The sequence below is a fragment of the Bacillus rossius genome, chromosome 1 (genome assembly GCF_032445375.1).
Source record: "Bacillus rossius redtenbacheri isolate Brsri chromosome 1, Brsri_v3, whole genome shotgun sequence".
Lineage (NCBI taxonomy): Eukaryota > Metazoa > Arthropoda > Insecta > Phasmatodea > Bacillidae > Bacillus > Bacillus rossius.
The window spans coordinates 378,843,972-378,860,493 of NC_086330.1; the positions used below are offsets into that span (position 1 = coordinate 378,843,972).

Below are 16,522 nucleotides of genomic sequence, written 5' to 3' on the forward strand. Positions count from 1 at the left end.
TAAATACTCCTGTCAAATTAAATTTATTAGTGAATTGTAGACAAGAGTGTAAATAAATGAGGAAACAAAAAATTTTATTATTTTAAACAAATTCCTATTCTATACTTTAAATCCCTATTCGCTGGGAAACACCTATTCTATGGAGAATACTTTTTCCTGTGGGAAAATAGCCTCCCAGTCAGATGTGCAGATTTGCTGGAAAAAAGTTATTTATGCTACAACTATCCAGGTTCAATATAAGTGGCAGAAAACAGGATGTTATATGGCTTTCATTTGAACATTCTGAAAACCAAAATAACATTATAAAAACCGGTGGTTTAAACAAAAGAAAACCAGGTTGTTTGGTTTTAAAAAAATATATATATCCAACCCTTATTGGTTCTATGGTACGTAATGCATGTTGTTTTAATTTAGTACGTAGATCCTGGCCAAACAGAAATTCTAATATCACAATACAAACAAACTTTTGTCAGGTTTAGTGGGAATTTTTTGTTTCGCAATCCGCTTACAATCATAAATAATTATTACATCACAAATTTTTGTTTATGTTCAAGATCTTTCGACGTACTTTAAAACAGCAAGCATCTTCACATACCACAGGATTATGCCATCAGGATCAAGGGATAAACGTGGATACTGATATGCAACAATCACCCCAAACGTACTCTTCACGCTGCATTACCAAGAACACATGTGTGCATGTATGTGCAATGCACCATGCACATGCCATTCAAGAAAGCTTATCCATGTAAGGAATGGGCAAAGTCTGGTAAATGGTTCACACCCAACCTTTGATTGATTCGTAATTAGCCAACAGTGAATCAGATCCCTTCGTAACCCTTATAAGTCCTTAGCTTCTCAGCGCATCAATAAGCCATTTATAATTCAAGACAAATATGATACTTTCATCTTGGCAAAAACCTAGAACTGACATATATCCTATAAAGTCAACGTTTGTACTTTATAGAAATATTTATATTGATCAATTTTGGTGGTTGCAGAAATCGAAACAAAAAATTGTTTGATTTATGATATGCAAATCTTTACAAATTTTAAATAAGCTAAAACGTTATTTTGTCTCTGGAAGTATGCTTATCTTTGGTTTTTTTAAAAAGGTAATAAATTTGTTGTTTATTACTATATTTGTAAAGAATAGGAGATTCATTTTGATTATATTTTGCTTGCGTTAAAGCATTGATCTTTTTTTTGTTTAAAGAAAAATTGTAGAATCGCGTGTTACAAACAAGGACAAGTAAAAATATTTTTTTAGAATATTCTGTTTGTTCCATTTTCGGTCATTGATAATATGCGTCCGTAATTTTAGCAGCAAACTGGAAACTTCGTATGATTTGAATTAATACTTAAAAGAGATATCGAAGAGCTGTTTTAGTAACGGTAAGATTTATTTATCGATATATACCAAGAATTAAGTAAAGTTATTGAAAATATTGTGTTTTGATAAGAATTGTTAATTATCGTCGAAGATTTCAACACTAAAATTCACGGAAGAACATGCAACGAAACTTTTATACTAGAACGAAGATCTGCCTAATTATGTTACCTTAATCGACGCAAAGAAGAACGGTTAAAATATCTTGAAGATTTGAGAGAGAGACAATTCAATTATTCAATCGACGACGACTGAACCACGTTAAAATAGGAAAGGCGCTGGAGTTTTGATGACACGAGCTAATAAGAAGACGTCTCGGGAGCCTAGCAGGAGGACAACCCAGCAGCCCGGTCCGCGAGAAGGACCGACTCGACGGCGCAAACTAAGAAGGAGGCGGCCCACGAGCCGAGCAGTAGAACAGCCCAGCAGTCCGGTACGAGAGGAGGACTGAGTCAACGACCTACCAGCTATCCAGAGCAGGAGAGCCAGCTACACGCGGATCGTCGCAGAGTCCTGGTCATCGAGGAAGTCAATACGTCTGTAGAGGCTATAACTGTCACTGAGGTCGGTTTTTTTTTCAGTCCCCGTCCAGTCGTCGATTTGGAACGTTTCCCGTTTGTTGAATTTCACGAACATTATTTTTTTTATAAAAACATTGATTTTCGCCTGAAAGACTTACCAGCGTCATAATTTAAATCCAAGTCTGAATCTCTTGTTCTATAATTATTAGAATAACTAAACTAATTAATTTAAATTAACTCTCGGGATCCCAAGACTATTGAATAGTAAATATCTGTTTGGAATTCTTTCAGGGCATTAAATTTGATATAAACGTTAGTCTCTGATGTAGTAATGTTTCACCAACACTCAGTGGTCCACGCTCACCGAGTGCTTTCAATCCTGGCTTAATACATAATTTTTACTTAATTTGAACTTACCACAACTTAACTTTCAACAGAAACATATAGAATTATTGAATCGTTTACATGATATAAAACAAATTGTTGATATATTTACACTACACTAACTTTGAATGAGTTTTTTTGTTTTGTTTTGAATTGGATAAACTTGTTACATACATACACTAAGAATTCCAAGCATTCTAGAATAAGTTAATAGTCTAGTAGGATAAAAATGTGATCAATGTATGTATAATAATAATTGTACCCTGCAACGGCTCTGCCGCACTCACATTAGTTCTAAAATACACCTACTTTAGTTACAGACGCAATTTTACTTTTATTTACGACACATAAACTAGTTACATTGATTTACCTTGATAATTTTAGCTGTTTGAACCAAGAACATCTAATTCATTTTTTTTTTAAACTGACGGAACTCGACGGTTGTGAAAATTTGTTAAAGAAACATAATCAATTTTTTTTAGCTTCACACACCCGTTGGTACGTCAATCCATAAATTATATAATCAAAATATAGCATAGGTACTCGAACACATCCACTTTAACTTGAAAATCCGAGAAGCACTAACCTTCATACGAAACAAGTGTACTACTCATGGTGAGTGAAGTAGCCTACATACAACCTAGCATGGGTCTGGACTTGAAATGCTCTCTCACCAAGCAGGTTTAAAGAGATGATTACAAAAAAAAAATAAAACCATCGAGAGCGATTACCAGACTTCTAATAAATAATTCATATTAGCCATTTCTGTTTCACTGACAGATCAGAATCCTATTTCGGTATGAAAAATAAATCTTACAAATGTAGAAAACCAATATATTTCCTATAACTTTTACCACTAGAAGTAGAAGGTGGCTTTAAAAAAAAAAAAGACAGAAGAGGGTGCCACAATCTCACAAAATGTAATTAAGACTGAACACTGGGAGGACTAACTATGCACATTAAAACCGCATAAAACAACCATGCCTTCATAATCTAGTCAACATCTTATCTTAATATAATAGTCAACATCTTATCTTAATATAATATATATAAATCCATTGTCCTGATGTTTGTTTCCAGTGAACTCTTCACCAAGTCAACCGATTTCGATGAAAATTGGCATTTACGTGTAATTTTTTCCAATTTGAGAGATAGGATAGTTTTTATTTTGATTAATGGTCTTAATAATTTATAATTAATAATAAACTGATTATCAATGTTGATTGGTGTTATTAATCGTAAGTTTCATAAGTCTCAAACAGATGGCGCCTTAAATCAGTTTTTTACAGACAACTGTTGTACTGTCTGACATAAATATCTCATAGATGGCGCTACGTTTCAATTCAAATTTTATTTTTCTCCATGTTGTGCACATTTTTGTTGATCAATGTACTACCTAACTTCGCATTTTTGTATTATTTTTTGATTTTATTCTCACGTGTTTACAATTATTGATATCTATCTTCTATTATAGTTAGAACTAATCAGAGTATTTATTAATAAAATGAACTGTGATTTATTATAAGTAAAGGTAATCAGAGTATTTAATAATAAAATAGAATTGAAAACGTTATGTTAAGCTGTGTTAAATTTTGTCTTTTAAATCCTTTCTAAATCAGACAGCCACAGCAACGCGTGGCCCGGGACTGCTAGTTCCAACATAAAATAACGCGCACGCACAGTACACGAGAGTGGTTTCACGTCCCGAAGCAACCTGCAGCGACGTGACGCGGCGCGGGGAGGGGGGGGGGGGGAGAGCCTCAACTCACCACGACGGTCTCGCTGAGGCCGCAGGAGGCGTTCTTGACCTGCTTGGTGACCGCGTGGGCCCGGGACGGCGTGTTGTGGCGACTGCTCTTGAACGGCAGGGCCGCCAGCGTCGCCAGGTCTTGGTAGAGGGGGTACGTGCCGGACGGACGCACGTTCTGCAGTGCCTTCATGTAGTCCTGCACCACACACACACACACACATTACACGGTGAGCTGCGATAACACCGAGCACGTCATGACCCCGCAAGGCGCCGAAATACACGTCGTCGTGGAACCGAGTGGAGTTTAACCGAAACAAGTAGTTGGCTCCACGTTTCTTTCAGCAAGCCGGGCAAGCATTTAACGGGTCACGAATGGAGGTAGTGGGGACGGCGTCAAAATGGCACTCAACTAGTGTGGCTTTCTTTTTTTTTAAAATAACTTTCAATTCTTTCAAATTCATAGTGCATCAAAATTAGTGTAGCAGCAAGGGCTCGTGTAGGAACAAAGGAATCGCACGGAAACAGACGCGACGCGCAGGCGGCCAAAGGAGCGGGCACCTGGCAATAGGCGCGCGTCAAGTTACGAATGGCAATACACTTTTGACAATTAAATTAACATCCCACGAAAAAGTTAGTTAGGTTAGGTCAGCGACAGTTTAAAATGCTGGAAAAATCGCGCGGAAGAAGGGTAGTAAATTAGACTAGCTACATTGAAGATACTGTAAATTTGTGGTACGAAATATACTTCTGGAAAATCATTAAAAAAAAAATAATCGATTAATGTTTGAAATTCAAGGGAACGTCATTATTTCCGAACAAAAAATTGCATCAAATTAACTTAATTTGTTTGTGTGTGCATCTCTTATTGATATAATTCAAACCATAAATGCTTGCTAATTTATTTTTATTGTTCTTAATGCATCTGTTTTAGACAAATTTATTAGAATTATTTTATAATAAAAATGCAGCATGTAAATTTTACCCCTATTTCGGTAGAGTAAGTGTTACAAAACAGCTTAACAATAACACTGAAAAAATTTGTTTTAAAAATGAAATTGGACTAAAAATAAAGTCATAAAATCTTGTCTGCTACAAATTACATGTCTACAAAACTTTATAACTTTTGATAGATACACATGAACAGTTAATGTAGTAAAGACAATGAATGAGCTTAATGTCAAGTAAACATCGGGATTAATTAAGAGACCATGACAGGTGATGAAATGAGAACAGATGTGGATGTGCGGAGGAAACAAGAATACCCCGAGAAAACCCAATGGCTAGCAGAAACGTCCACCATGTTTTCCACCTGCGAAATATCCTGGTTTATTCTGCCACAAACAGAATTACGATCCTCTTGGTGGGAGTAGAACAACATGAAACACACACCCCCGTGGCTCCGCATTTAGACAACCAGGATTGGTACGTAACGGTAGCAACTTATTTCTCATCGTAAACGTCACCAAAGTGGTATATTTTGGCATCTAAATATTTCTTATGAATTACCTAAACCTGTTCAATTTTTTTTATGCATACATACTTATAACATAAGTAACTGTGAATTATTTTAGAATTTTTAAATTAAAACTGGAAGAATGAGAAATTTTCGAAACTTTCAGTTTTTGAGCGAATAATGTTCTCCGACGATCTTCACCAATACACTTAAATAACTATAAATCCCACAATTTTCATGATATCTAGCTCATTTAAATTGCAAATAAAAGCTAATATTCCATACTTTGTAGAAATGGACAGAGAAGTAACAAATTCCATCACAAAAATTTTACACTGAGCATGGAATACAATTTTAAGCTATTTTGTACTTGCTCGCGCTCAATACCATAACTCAACAACCACAATGAGCACTAGCTTGAAAAATTATTTTTACATACACATTAGCATTAGGTAACTATGTTACTAGCTGTCTGAAATATAATTATATGAAATACGAATGTTTTCTACGTCGCAAAAAATTCACCACAAAGATACTTGTGGCAGAAATACTCTTGGGCTGATGCAATGACCCCCGGTTGAACAAACTTATCCAGGCAGCAAGTGTAAGAAGGGCACATCGACTCTGGCGACCCAAAGAAACTGGTAAGCCCCTACTGCGTGTTGCTTTATCGAGCGGACCTCTAGCCTGGAGAACTCTGTCCAGCGGATCACAGGTTCTGTGAGCGACCGAGAGGTGTGAGGTCTCCGAGAACACCAGCTAGGATCGGGCAGAGGGGAGGAGCATTTGGTGGGTCGCTAACGTCACGAATGACGAAAATGTAGAGTAAACACTTCAACGACTACAATTAAATTAATATCCTACCTAAAGTTAGTTAGGTTAGGTCAGCGACGGTTTCAAATACTGGAAGAATCACGCGGAAGGATAGTTTAATTAGACTAGGAACATTGAAGATACTGTAAATTTGTGGTACTGAGTTGAGGAAAAATTGTGTGATTATCATTTTAAAATTAATAAATATTTAAGCCAGTGGTAAATTTTCGATCACTTATTTTTCTTAACTAAAATAATAAAATACCAATAACGGTGTTCTTGAATACTCCACATCTTCATCTGTTTACCCTACAAAGAGCATCTGAAAATTCCTACTGAATTCCGAGAAACTCACGTTTATGGTAATATTCTTAAAGAGCTGCTTTTCCGTGAAGTAATAGTACAATTCCATAAATACACTTTCAAACGCAAGACATGTTCCTGTATCTACCCTGAAAACAGAGTTTCTGAATTCCTACTGGTTTCTGAGAAATCCCAGTTTATAACTTAACTTACAACATGTGTGCATTGATGTGGTCGCCTCTTTCCCATGTGGGTCTGTGTGTGTATTATTTCGAGAACTTGAGAATTGTCGATTACATTAGGTTATTGTCTCTACAATAAAAATACTTCTCAAAACATTGTGGATGGTTGATAGGGTTAGTATAGCTACATTAAAAATAATGCAAAATATTTTTAATGGTGCTTAGGAATTACCAATTAAATATGTAGCTATTCTGATGTAACCAACCATTCACATTGTTTTGCAGTAATTTTAATGTAGCTAACCTAACGTAATAGACCATTTTCATATTTAACAAAAGTTCTCCAAATCATACACACACAGACCCACAAGGAAAAGAAAAAACAGTGGTGGATGCATCAATCTTAAGGCATTGTAATGTAGGTAATTGTTCCGTAACATGTATCCGAGTTTATCACTTGATCCTGATGGCATGGTCCTGTATGATTGATCTTGTGATAAATTATGCTTGCTGTTTTAATTTAGTACGTCAAAAGATCTTGGGCATAACAAAACTATTATACAGCAAACAATGTTAGAAAGTAACAAGAAATTAATTTTCGGATTTTTCTTTGATCTGATAATATGATCATAATTATTCACTGTTTGTTGTTCCAGGATCTTTTGATGAACTAAATTAAAACAGCAAGCATTATGTATCACAGGATTATTGTATTCAGGATCATGCCAATAGGATCAAAACTTTTAGCGTAATGTAATCTATTAAGGGTGATTTAACAGAAAGCAATGGGAGTATAAAAATGCTGTTTTCAGGGTAAATATAGGAATGTTTCTAGTGTCCAAAAAAAGGTATTTATGAAATTTTATTATTACTTCAGTGAAAAGCCACACTGTAAGAATATAACCAAGTTTATTGGTGAAGTGGTGTGGTGACATAAGTATAACATTACCACCATGTTTAACAAGTGGGAATCTGTTTTGGTAATAGTTTTGTCAAGTGTGAATTTGTATTAATAAAAAAATAGTACTCAATTAACGCGTTAAGGTAGACTGTAAAGTAACGTGACCACCATCTGTGTTTCTATAGTGACATATATTTGCTGTAATTTAATAGTGCAGTTGAGACTGTTTTCCACTAGAGATATTCCTGATTGCTGTCACCGCCCTACTGTTTCCTTGATACTAGCTGCTACCTGATCCTAGGCTTATCCAGAGATCCTTAGGTACCTATATAGTACAGTCAAACTGTTAAAAAAAAAAAATTAAAAAAAAGATTTTTAATGTCAGTACGTTATGGTCTTAATATTTTGAGAATTTCATCAACACAGGAAGAAAAAAAAATGACCTTCAAAAAATATTAAACATTTGAAGAACCAACATCAGAGATGGTAGGGGTGAAAAATGCAAAGGATCTGAGGAGAATGTTAAGAGGGGAGAGTAAAAAGGAAGGATTCCTTGCCACCGGGTGAAAGCCCAATTTCAAGCGTAATAATCAATTCAATTCAATTTAATTCAAATAACTGAAGTGGCAAACTGCTTACACTTACCTCCTCGCTGACATACGGTTCGAGTTTTAGTTGAACCCCACTAAAAGATGCTTTCTTTAAGTGACGTATTTGTCCAACGATAATTACCGGCTGCGACCTTAACTGAAGACCTGTCACAGTTTTCGAATATTCTAAAATTACGTTGCTCATATTTGTAGTTTTATTGACAACGAAAACAGATTTCTCGATATGACTGAATCTGTAAACAAATACGTAATTAGATTTCAAATAAATACACTAGAAACTAGATACATATTTCATTGCAATATAAAACTCCTTGAATCTAATCTTAACGAAATTAATCATAAAAAAATTCGATCATATAGCAATATTTTTTCTCGCAATATACCTTTTTTTTTTTTTTTTTTTTTTTTTAAGGAAATTACATAGAGTAAAGGAACGGTTACGGACAAGGACACAATAAACAAAATTTATTTGAATACTGACTAATTCACAATATGTATCGAGCCTCTTTAGCTACCTATCAAAATTAATTATTGCAAGATGGCGGGCAAGTAATGTGATGTGGAATTGAGCTCTGCGGAAATGGTGGAATTATAGGAGTACAAAGGAGTTGAGAAGGGAGTATACTAAGATAGCAGCGTAACATTATATATTTTGTATCAATGTAGATAAGAATTAAGGGTTTTAGTGTTTAATCTTTTGCATAAGGAGGTAGTAGTGTTGTGTTGATTTGCGGTCGCCACGTGGCCGTTTAATTAGAGTAGAAATAAGATCTAAGGTGTAGGATTATCTGTTGGTTATTACAGTAGGATTATATATTATTTAAGTTATTTGGGTAATAGGTTAGTGTAGAATAGTGAATTGTGACAAAATGGGTAGGGTGAAATGTAAGTCGAAGCTTAAATGTGTGGGTTGTAAAAAGGTGTGGAAAGATGGAGAGAGTGGTGTACGGTGTGACAAATGCGAAGGCTGGGTCCATACGGAGTGTGCAGGACTAGAGGAGGGGGAGCTGGGTAGTCTGGGGCAGGAGTGGATGTGTAAGGATTGTGACAAGGTGACGCCGTCCCCGCTACCTCTGAGTATTTAGACGTGATTTTGTTCAGTTCGTGATCTCAGGGAAGGTTCGGCCTTGTGGCTAGAGGTAGGGGTCAACGCAGTAGGGCCCCCCGAGCTGTTGAGGCCACTCGGGACGCCTGAATAATAACACAAAACTTCTTCAGATAGTTCGTGAATTTAATACAGCACAGCCCAATACATGGTGCTGCCCGTTCTGGCCGTAACGGTTTGCCCGACGCGACTAGTCACACGCGCAGCTCACTTCCTCAGTGGCGGCTCACGATTCTTATGCGCGTGAGGGGCAGACTCGTTTACGTGATGCGAAAGTTACAAAAGACACTCTGACATGGCACACAATATTTTGAAGCACAATACACTACACTAATACCTAGCTCTGGATTAAGTTTGGTGGCGCACTGCCGTACGACGGTGATACATAAGCCCTGACATGACGAATTACACTTAGGCGAACAACTATTCCACTAATACATTACACTTGATAAACTGGGCTAGCAGCACGTAGGCCCGTGTTTCCGGCGACTCTACGTGGTGTCTAGGTGTGACCCAGGGACTGAATCGTTATTAAGTCTGATAGCACGTGTCGCCTGCTGGCTGCCCCGTGCGGGCCAAAACTAAATAGCCTGTAGGCTAGGTTGGGCGTGAAGCGCCGACGTGAAACCACATAATCTCCCCACAGTACTTACGTATGACGTGGAACACTCATCTTGAGCACTGATTGAATTAAGTTAAGTACCTCATGGTAAATTTAGGCCGACCGCGGAACTGTACAAAAAGGTTGAAAAGAAATTACACTATGGAAAACTACATGTCGGTGAATGCAAAGTTTGAAGGTTCCGCGTTGCGCGCAGGCTGCCGGCCTGGTTGAGCTCTCGAAGGACACTAGCGGTGTCGCCGCGCGCGACCCCCCTCCCCCGCCAGCCCTCCCGCGGAAACGTGTGAATTTCGCGGGAAACTGAACCGGCCAGGTTCGGGACAAATCGCACATTGAAACATGATTTTGCAAAGACTTAATTATTAATTAATAAAAAATAATGTTTAATAAAATCCTGTGGAAAAACATAATTATAACAATTTGTTGTAGTGCGGCGGAAGGATATGCCACACCCGGCCGGATCCTTGCGCCGGTGTAGCACTCGTTGTATGGCGTTCGCCTCGTCGCACGAACTGCACTTTGCTGCGCGCACGGGCGCGTTCGGTGCACACGCTTTTGCGAGACGTTGATGAGGCATAGCGGTCTATGCGACAGAGGAGCATTGGCGGTCGGCGTCAAAGGATAACAAGGGTTCAGGAAGTGTAGTGGCAATGGCAAGAAGCAGTGGTAGCCAGGAGCTGGTAGGTGGGGTGTCAGGAACTCAGAGGGAAGGAGGGAATGTAGATGTGGGTAAGGACTGGGCACTCAATTTCATTGGTGATATTCTGGGAGGAAAGATTGTTGAGGGTCTGAGTGGGACAAGGAGGGAAGTCGATTTGGAAGAAGGATTAGGTGAGGTGTTGTACAGGAAGGAGATGGAAATAAAACATAGATTAGAGAGGGTAGAGGAAGAAGTAAAAAGGGTGGATGGGTTGAGAAGTGTGTTAGTAAGGGTCGAAAGGCTAGAGTGCGAGCTGAAGAGGACAAAGGAGGAAGTTGAGAAGGAAAGGCAGATGAGAAAGGAGGCAGATGTGGAGGTAGATAGGCTGCGCAGGAGGGTGGAGGAGCTGGAAGGGAGGGAGAAAGTAAGGACTCAAGCTGTTAAGGCCACATATGCAGAGGCATGTACTGGGGAAGTTCAGGAAACAGGTGTCAGGTTGCAGAATGAAGGGGTAGCAAGGAGGGTGCGGGAGGAGGCCGGCAGTAAGGCTGTGGGTACAAGCAACGTAGATGTGAACAGGCATGAAGAGGGCAGGGATACGAAAAGGGGTACAATAGTTAGACAGGAGCCCGAAGTGATTTTCCTGGGCAGCTCTATTGTGAAGGGGGTAGAATTGCAGGGGGTGGGGAAAGGAAGTATATATAAAGCTGCGTTTGGGGGTGCAAAGATTAGGAACTTGGGGGAGAGGGTAGGCTGCATGAAAGGAAGCAGTAAAGTTAAGGTGGTGGTTGTTCATGTAGGGGTAAATGATGTGGCTGGTAGAGTGGTGGGGAGGGAAGTAGAGGAGGATATGAGGGGGCTAGTGGGCAAGGTGAAGGAGAAGTTCCCTGTAGCCAGAGTTGTGGTCAGTGGGGTACTAGTAAGGAGGGGTATAAACTATGTCAAGGCTGCGGCGGTCAGCGAGGTGTATGAGAGGGTGTGTAGGGACTTGGGAGCCATGTTGGTAGATAGCAGGAAATGGGTGGGGCAGGACTGTGTGGGCAGGGATCAGATTCACTTAACAGAGAGGGGAAAATGGATGCTAGGAGACCTGCTAGGAAGGGAGACTTCTGGTCATTTGGAAAGGGCAAGGTTTGAGCAGCAGGGAAGAAGATAGCAACTAGATAGTGAGGAAGGTGGAGAGAAGGGGGGTGATTGTGAATATAGTGCTGATAGCAATGCTAGGGAGGAGGTGACAGCTAAAGTCAACAAAACTCAGATTGGTTGGACGGGGAGCGAGGAAGGAGGAAAGAGGGGGGTGGAGTTGGATAGGGCTGCAAGAGTGCTGGAAATCGGGGTTCTAAGGGGAAGGGGCACTCGTATCAGGGCGGAAGGGACAGAGGCGCAAGGGGGAAAATGCCAATATGTAAAAGTCGCAGTTATAAACTGTAGAAGTATATATAAGAAGGTGGAGGAGTTCTGGGGCAGGGTGGAAGCCTATGGGGCGGATATCATTGTAGCGGTGGAGACATGGTTGGACGAGGAAATTAGAGATGGGGAACTGAAGAGAGCACACTTTGAAATATTTAGAAGGGACAGAAACAGGAATGGAGGAGGGGTAATGGTGTGCATGCGAGAGGGACTCTGTGGTAGGGTTGTATGGGTTGGGGGGAGAGCGGAGTTATTGGAGATGCAGTTCCAGGTAGGAGAGAAAAATGTACGGCTGATTGCGGTGTACCGGCCACCAGGGCAAGGGGATGAAGCCATACGGGAGGTGCAGGACAGGTTGGACATGCTAGGGGAAGGCAAGTGGGTGATAGTGGCGGGGGATCTGAACATGCCAGGGGTGGCATGGGAAAAGGGGCCGGAGGGAATGGGGTCAAGGGAACAGAGATGGGCATCTCAACTGGCAAACAGAGGACTGGAGCAGGTGGTGACTGAAAGCACCAGAAAAGGTGCCAGGAGAGGAGAGCAGGATGACGGGAACCTGTTGGATGTGGTACTTGTGAGACCAATGGAGGCGGTCAGGGGAAGTGTGGTAATGGAGGGCATCAGTGACCACAGGATCCCAGTAGTGGAGTTAGACGTGGGCTGGAGGGAGACAAGGGTAAGGAGGGGAAACGTGGTAAACTGTTGGGGTAAGGCTGATAGAGTGGGGGCAGAGGCATTCCTGAAGGGGGAATACAGTAGATGGGTAGATATAGAGGACCTCGAAGGTAGATGGGCTGCCTTAAGAAATATTCTGCTGCAGATGGCTACACGTTTTGTACCTCAGAGGAGGGTAGGCCAAGGAGGTGACCCTCCCTACTATGGAAGGGAGTTGAAAGTGTTGAAAAGGAAATGTAGGAGGCTGCATGCGAGGGCAAGGAAGCTTGGGGGAGAGGAGATAGAGGCGGAAATGAAGGCGCTTGGGAAGGAACTAGGGAGGAAATCGCGGGAAGCAAGGGATGCTTACATGGAACAGCTGATGGGGGAAGGGGGGACGGTAAATGGGACGGAGCTCTACAGATACATAAGAAGAGTGAAGGGTGAGGAGGGAATAGGGGTTCTCAGAGGAGGAGGGGGGCAGGAATATACAGAGGACAGGGAAAAGGCAGACTTGCTGCAGGAGCAATATCTGGCAGTATTTACAAAGGGGGAGGCATGGGAGGGTAAAGAGGACGACAGTTTAATGGGCAGGAAGGCCTTTGAGCTGCGACTGACAGATGTAATTAAGGTGATCAGGAGGTTGAAAGGGAGAAAGGCAGCTGGGCCAGATGGTATAGGGAATAGTCATTTGAAGTTGGGTGATAGGGAGATTGGGAAGTACCTGTTGGAGGTTTTCAAGCAGTCTCTGGAGGAGGGGAAACTACCAATGGAATGGAAGGAGGCAGTGGTAGTTCCCATCTACAAGGGGGGAAATGATAAGGCGGAGCCAGGAAGTTACAGGCCGGTCAGTTTGACGTCCTGTGTAGGAAAAGTGATGGAGAGGTTGGTAGGAAGGTACGTAAAGGGGGAAATGGAAGATCTGGGGTGGGTGGATAACAGGCAGCATGGATTCAGGATGGGGTTTTCATGCGAGACCCAGATGGCTGGGCTGTTGGAAGACCTGGTGGAAGCGGTGGACGGGGGGAAGCAGTTAGATGCAATCTTTATAGATTTTGAAAAGGCGTTTGATAAGGTCCCCCATACGAGGTTAATGGAAAAGGTTGAGTTGCTGGTGAGGGATGGAAGAGTGGTAAACTGGGTGGGTGATTTCCTGAGGAATAGAAGACAAAGAGTGAGAGTGGGTGAGGAAAGCTCCGAGGAGGGGGAAGTGACGTCGGGGGTGCCACAGGGGAGTGTGCTGGGGCCTCTGTTGTTCACAATTATGATAAACAATCTGGGGGAGGGCATGAAAGCCAGATGGAGGCTATTTGCAGATGACTGTGTAGTGTATGAGGTTGTGGGGGAAGGGGGATGTTTAGCAGAGGACTTGATAAGGTTGGAGCAATGGACGGAGAAAAATGGAATGTCCTTGAATGTTGGTAAGACAAAAGTTGTCAGATTTACAAAGAGGAGGAAAGTCACACGAAATGTATATTACTGGAAGGGGCAGGAGATAAGAGAGGCAGCAGGATATAAGTACCTGGGGGTGACACTGAAAAATGACCTAGGATGGGCGGAGCACATAGAGGCGGTGGTCAGGAGGGGAAGGCAGGCGCTGGGGTTGCTTGGTAGGACCCTGCAGGGAGCTGGGAGGAGGACAAAGGAGAAGGCATACTCCACATTGGTCAGGCCAATGTTGGAGTATGCGGCGGCGGTCTGGGACCCCTACCTGGTGACTGAGGTGAAGGAGCTGGAAGGGGTGCAGCGCAGAGCGGCTAGGTGGGTGATGGGAATGTGGAGAAGGAGGGAGGGGCAGGATGGGAAACTGCATAGCCCAACGGAAATGATTAAGGAGTTGGGGTGGGAAACGTTACAGAGGAGAAGAAGAGTGGAAAGGTTGGTCAGGATGTTCAAGGTGCTGAAGGGGGAAGGGGGATGGGGGCAATTGGGAAGCAAAGTACATAGAGGGGAATACAGAGGACGAAGAGACCACAGATGTAAGCTCCAGAGGGTGTGGAGGCGGACAGAGAGAGGGCGGAACACCTTCCTGGTGAGGACGGGGAGGGAGTGGAATGGGCTGGGGGAGGAAATGGTGGAGGTCAGGGATGGGAGGGAGCTGAGGAGAAAGCTGATGGAGGGGGGGGGGAGAGGGGAGTGAGTGGGAGTTCTTGCCACTGGGTGAAAGCCCAATTGCAGGTTAATAAGTAATAAATATTGTGAATATTAAAACTTTTTTAATAATAACATAATTGTTATAAATGATATAATTTGCATTTTCACACTGGAAAGCTGCTGCTGCGACATAGACCTGGAGGTAAGTAAAAAATAGAAGAAGCAAGTAACAAACATCCCGAAAATAGTGGGAAAACTCTAAAGAGCTCCACACCCAAGGGTTCACTTCCAGCAGATGGAAAATTAGCTAATGTAGTGACGCCACTCCCGCTGCCTGTCTAAGTTTTAAATTGATTATTAATGTTGAAAGTGATCTCAGGTGTTTTAACGGGGGTTCGGCCTCGTGGCTGCAGGCAGGAGCGCGTCGATGTTCGAAACCTACCCGGGCTGTTCAGGCCACCCAGGACGCCTTATAAATAACTGGTAAACGATTTGACACGACACTGCACTTTATTCAGAACCGATACACTTATTGGTCCAGGTACTGGCCGCTTCTGTTGTCTAACCGCTGCGACACGCGTATCTTTCTATGTAAACGGTACGCGCGACCAGGATAGGTTGCCAAGTGATGTACACGGACTTATACAGTGGCCGATTATACATGTGAATGGCGCGGCGGATAGCCACAGATCTCCTGTGCTGCAAGAACTTCTACAGGCAGTTACGTTAGCATTGAAAACAGCACATACAAACAGACGTTCCAAAGTTATTTGCAATCTAACCTATGGCGAAATATTAAGGTCCCGAAAAAGTACGTAACCCGGTACGCTGGAATCATACACGTTACAGTCACTTATTAATCAGAAGATACTCGGTTAGATTGCATGTTACAAGTTACACATTTACAGACGATGAAAGTTAAAAGGCGAAAGTTAGCGAGTAAGAACTCGACACACGTTGCTAAGAGTCTTCGATAATAACAATTAAGTGGCTGTGAAGCCGAAACTGCGTAACTCAATTACGCTGTCCTTAATCTCTGGACACGAAATTACGTAGAAAATGTAAAATTCCCTGTTGGGATAAAATTAATAAATTACGAGTCGCACGAAATATCGTGCGACTGGGTGGGGTCGGCGCAGAACTGGTAAAAGGATTTTAAAACTTACACTATTGCTGATATGTGGATGTAGCGCGAAAGTTGATGGCTCTGCGTTCGCGGAGCATCCGACCCCTGTGAGCTCCCGACGGCCTCGCGCCTAAACACGTGGAACGCGGGAAAACCGACCCGGCCAGTTTTGGACTTAAATTACATGTTACACAATATATGATTATAAAACCATTGGACATAATTTCCCTTACATGAATTCTCTTTTAATTGTTATTAATTTAGTTGTTTTTGATTTGAAAGAATAATTATATAATTAGTTAGGCACATTGCCACACCCGGCCGGGCGCTGTCGTCGCTTTGGTGTTCGTCGTGGCGCACTTTCATACACTCGGCGGACATCACGCTCGGGCGTGTTCGACGCACTTAAGAGTAAGTGTTGTTGTGACATAACGGCCTGTGCGAACCAGAGGGAGCACCGGCGGTCGGCGTCAGTAGCTTACAGGGGGATGTGATAGGGGGACAGCCTATTTGATACAGTCTAAGGGAGAGTTCACAGGTGGAAGGGAAAGAGGAATTGTGTG

General features: G+C 41.9%; 1 protein-coding gene across 1 annotated transcript in view; it reads right to left on the reverse strand.

Moving 5' to 3' along the window:
* LOC134528572 (probable aminopeptidase NPEPL1) overlaps positions 1–8,701 on the reverse strand; it is a 37,684-nt gene extending 28,983 nt beyond the window's left edge. Inside the window, exons 1-2 of the mRNA XM_063362314.1 lie at positions 8,343–8,701; positions 4,065–4,241 (exon numbers count right to left, since the gene is read on the reverse strand). Of these exons, the coding sequence (XP_063218384.1) occupies positions 4,065–4,241; positions 8,343–8,492 (327 nt within the window). The 5' untranslated portion in view covers positions 8,493–8,701. The remainder of the gene's footprint in view (positions 1–4,064; positions 4,242–8,342) is intronic.
* Between the last annotated feature and the right edge of the window lie 7,821 nt (positions 8,702–16,522).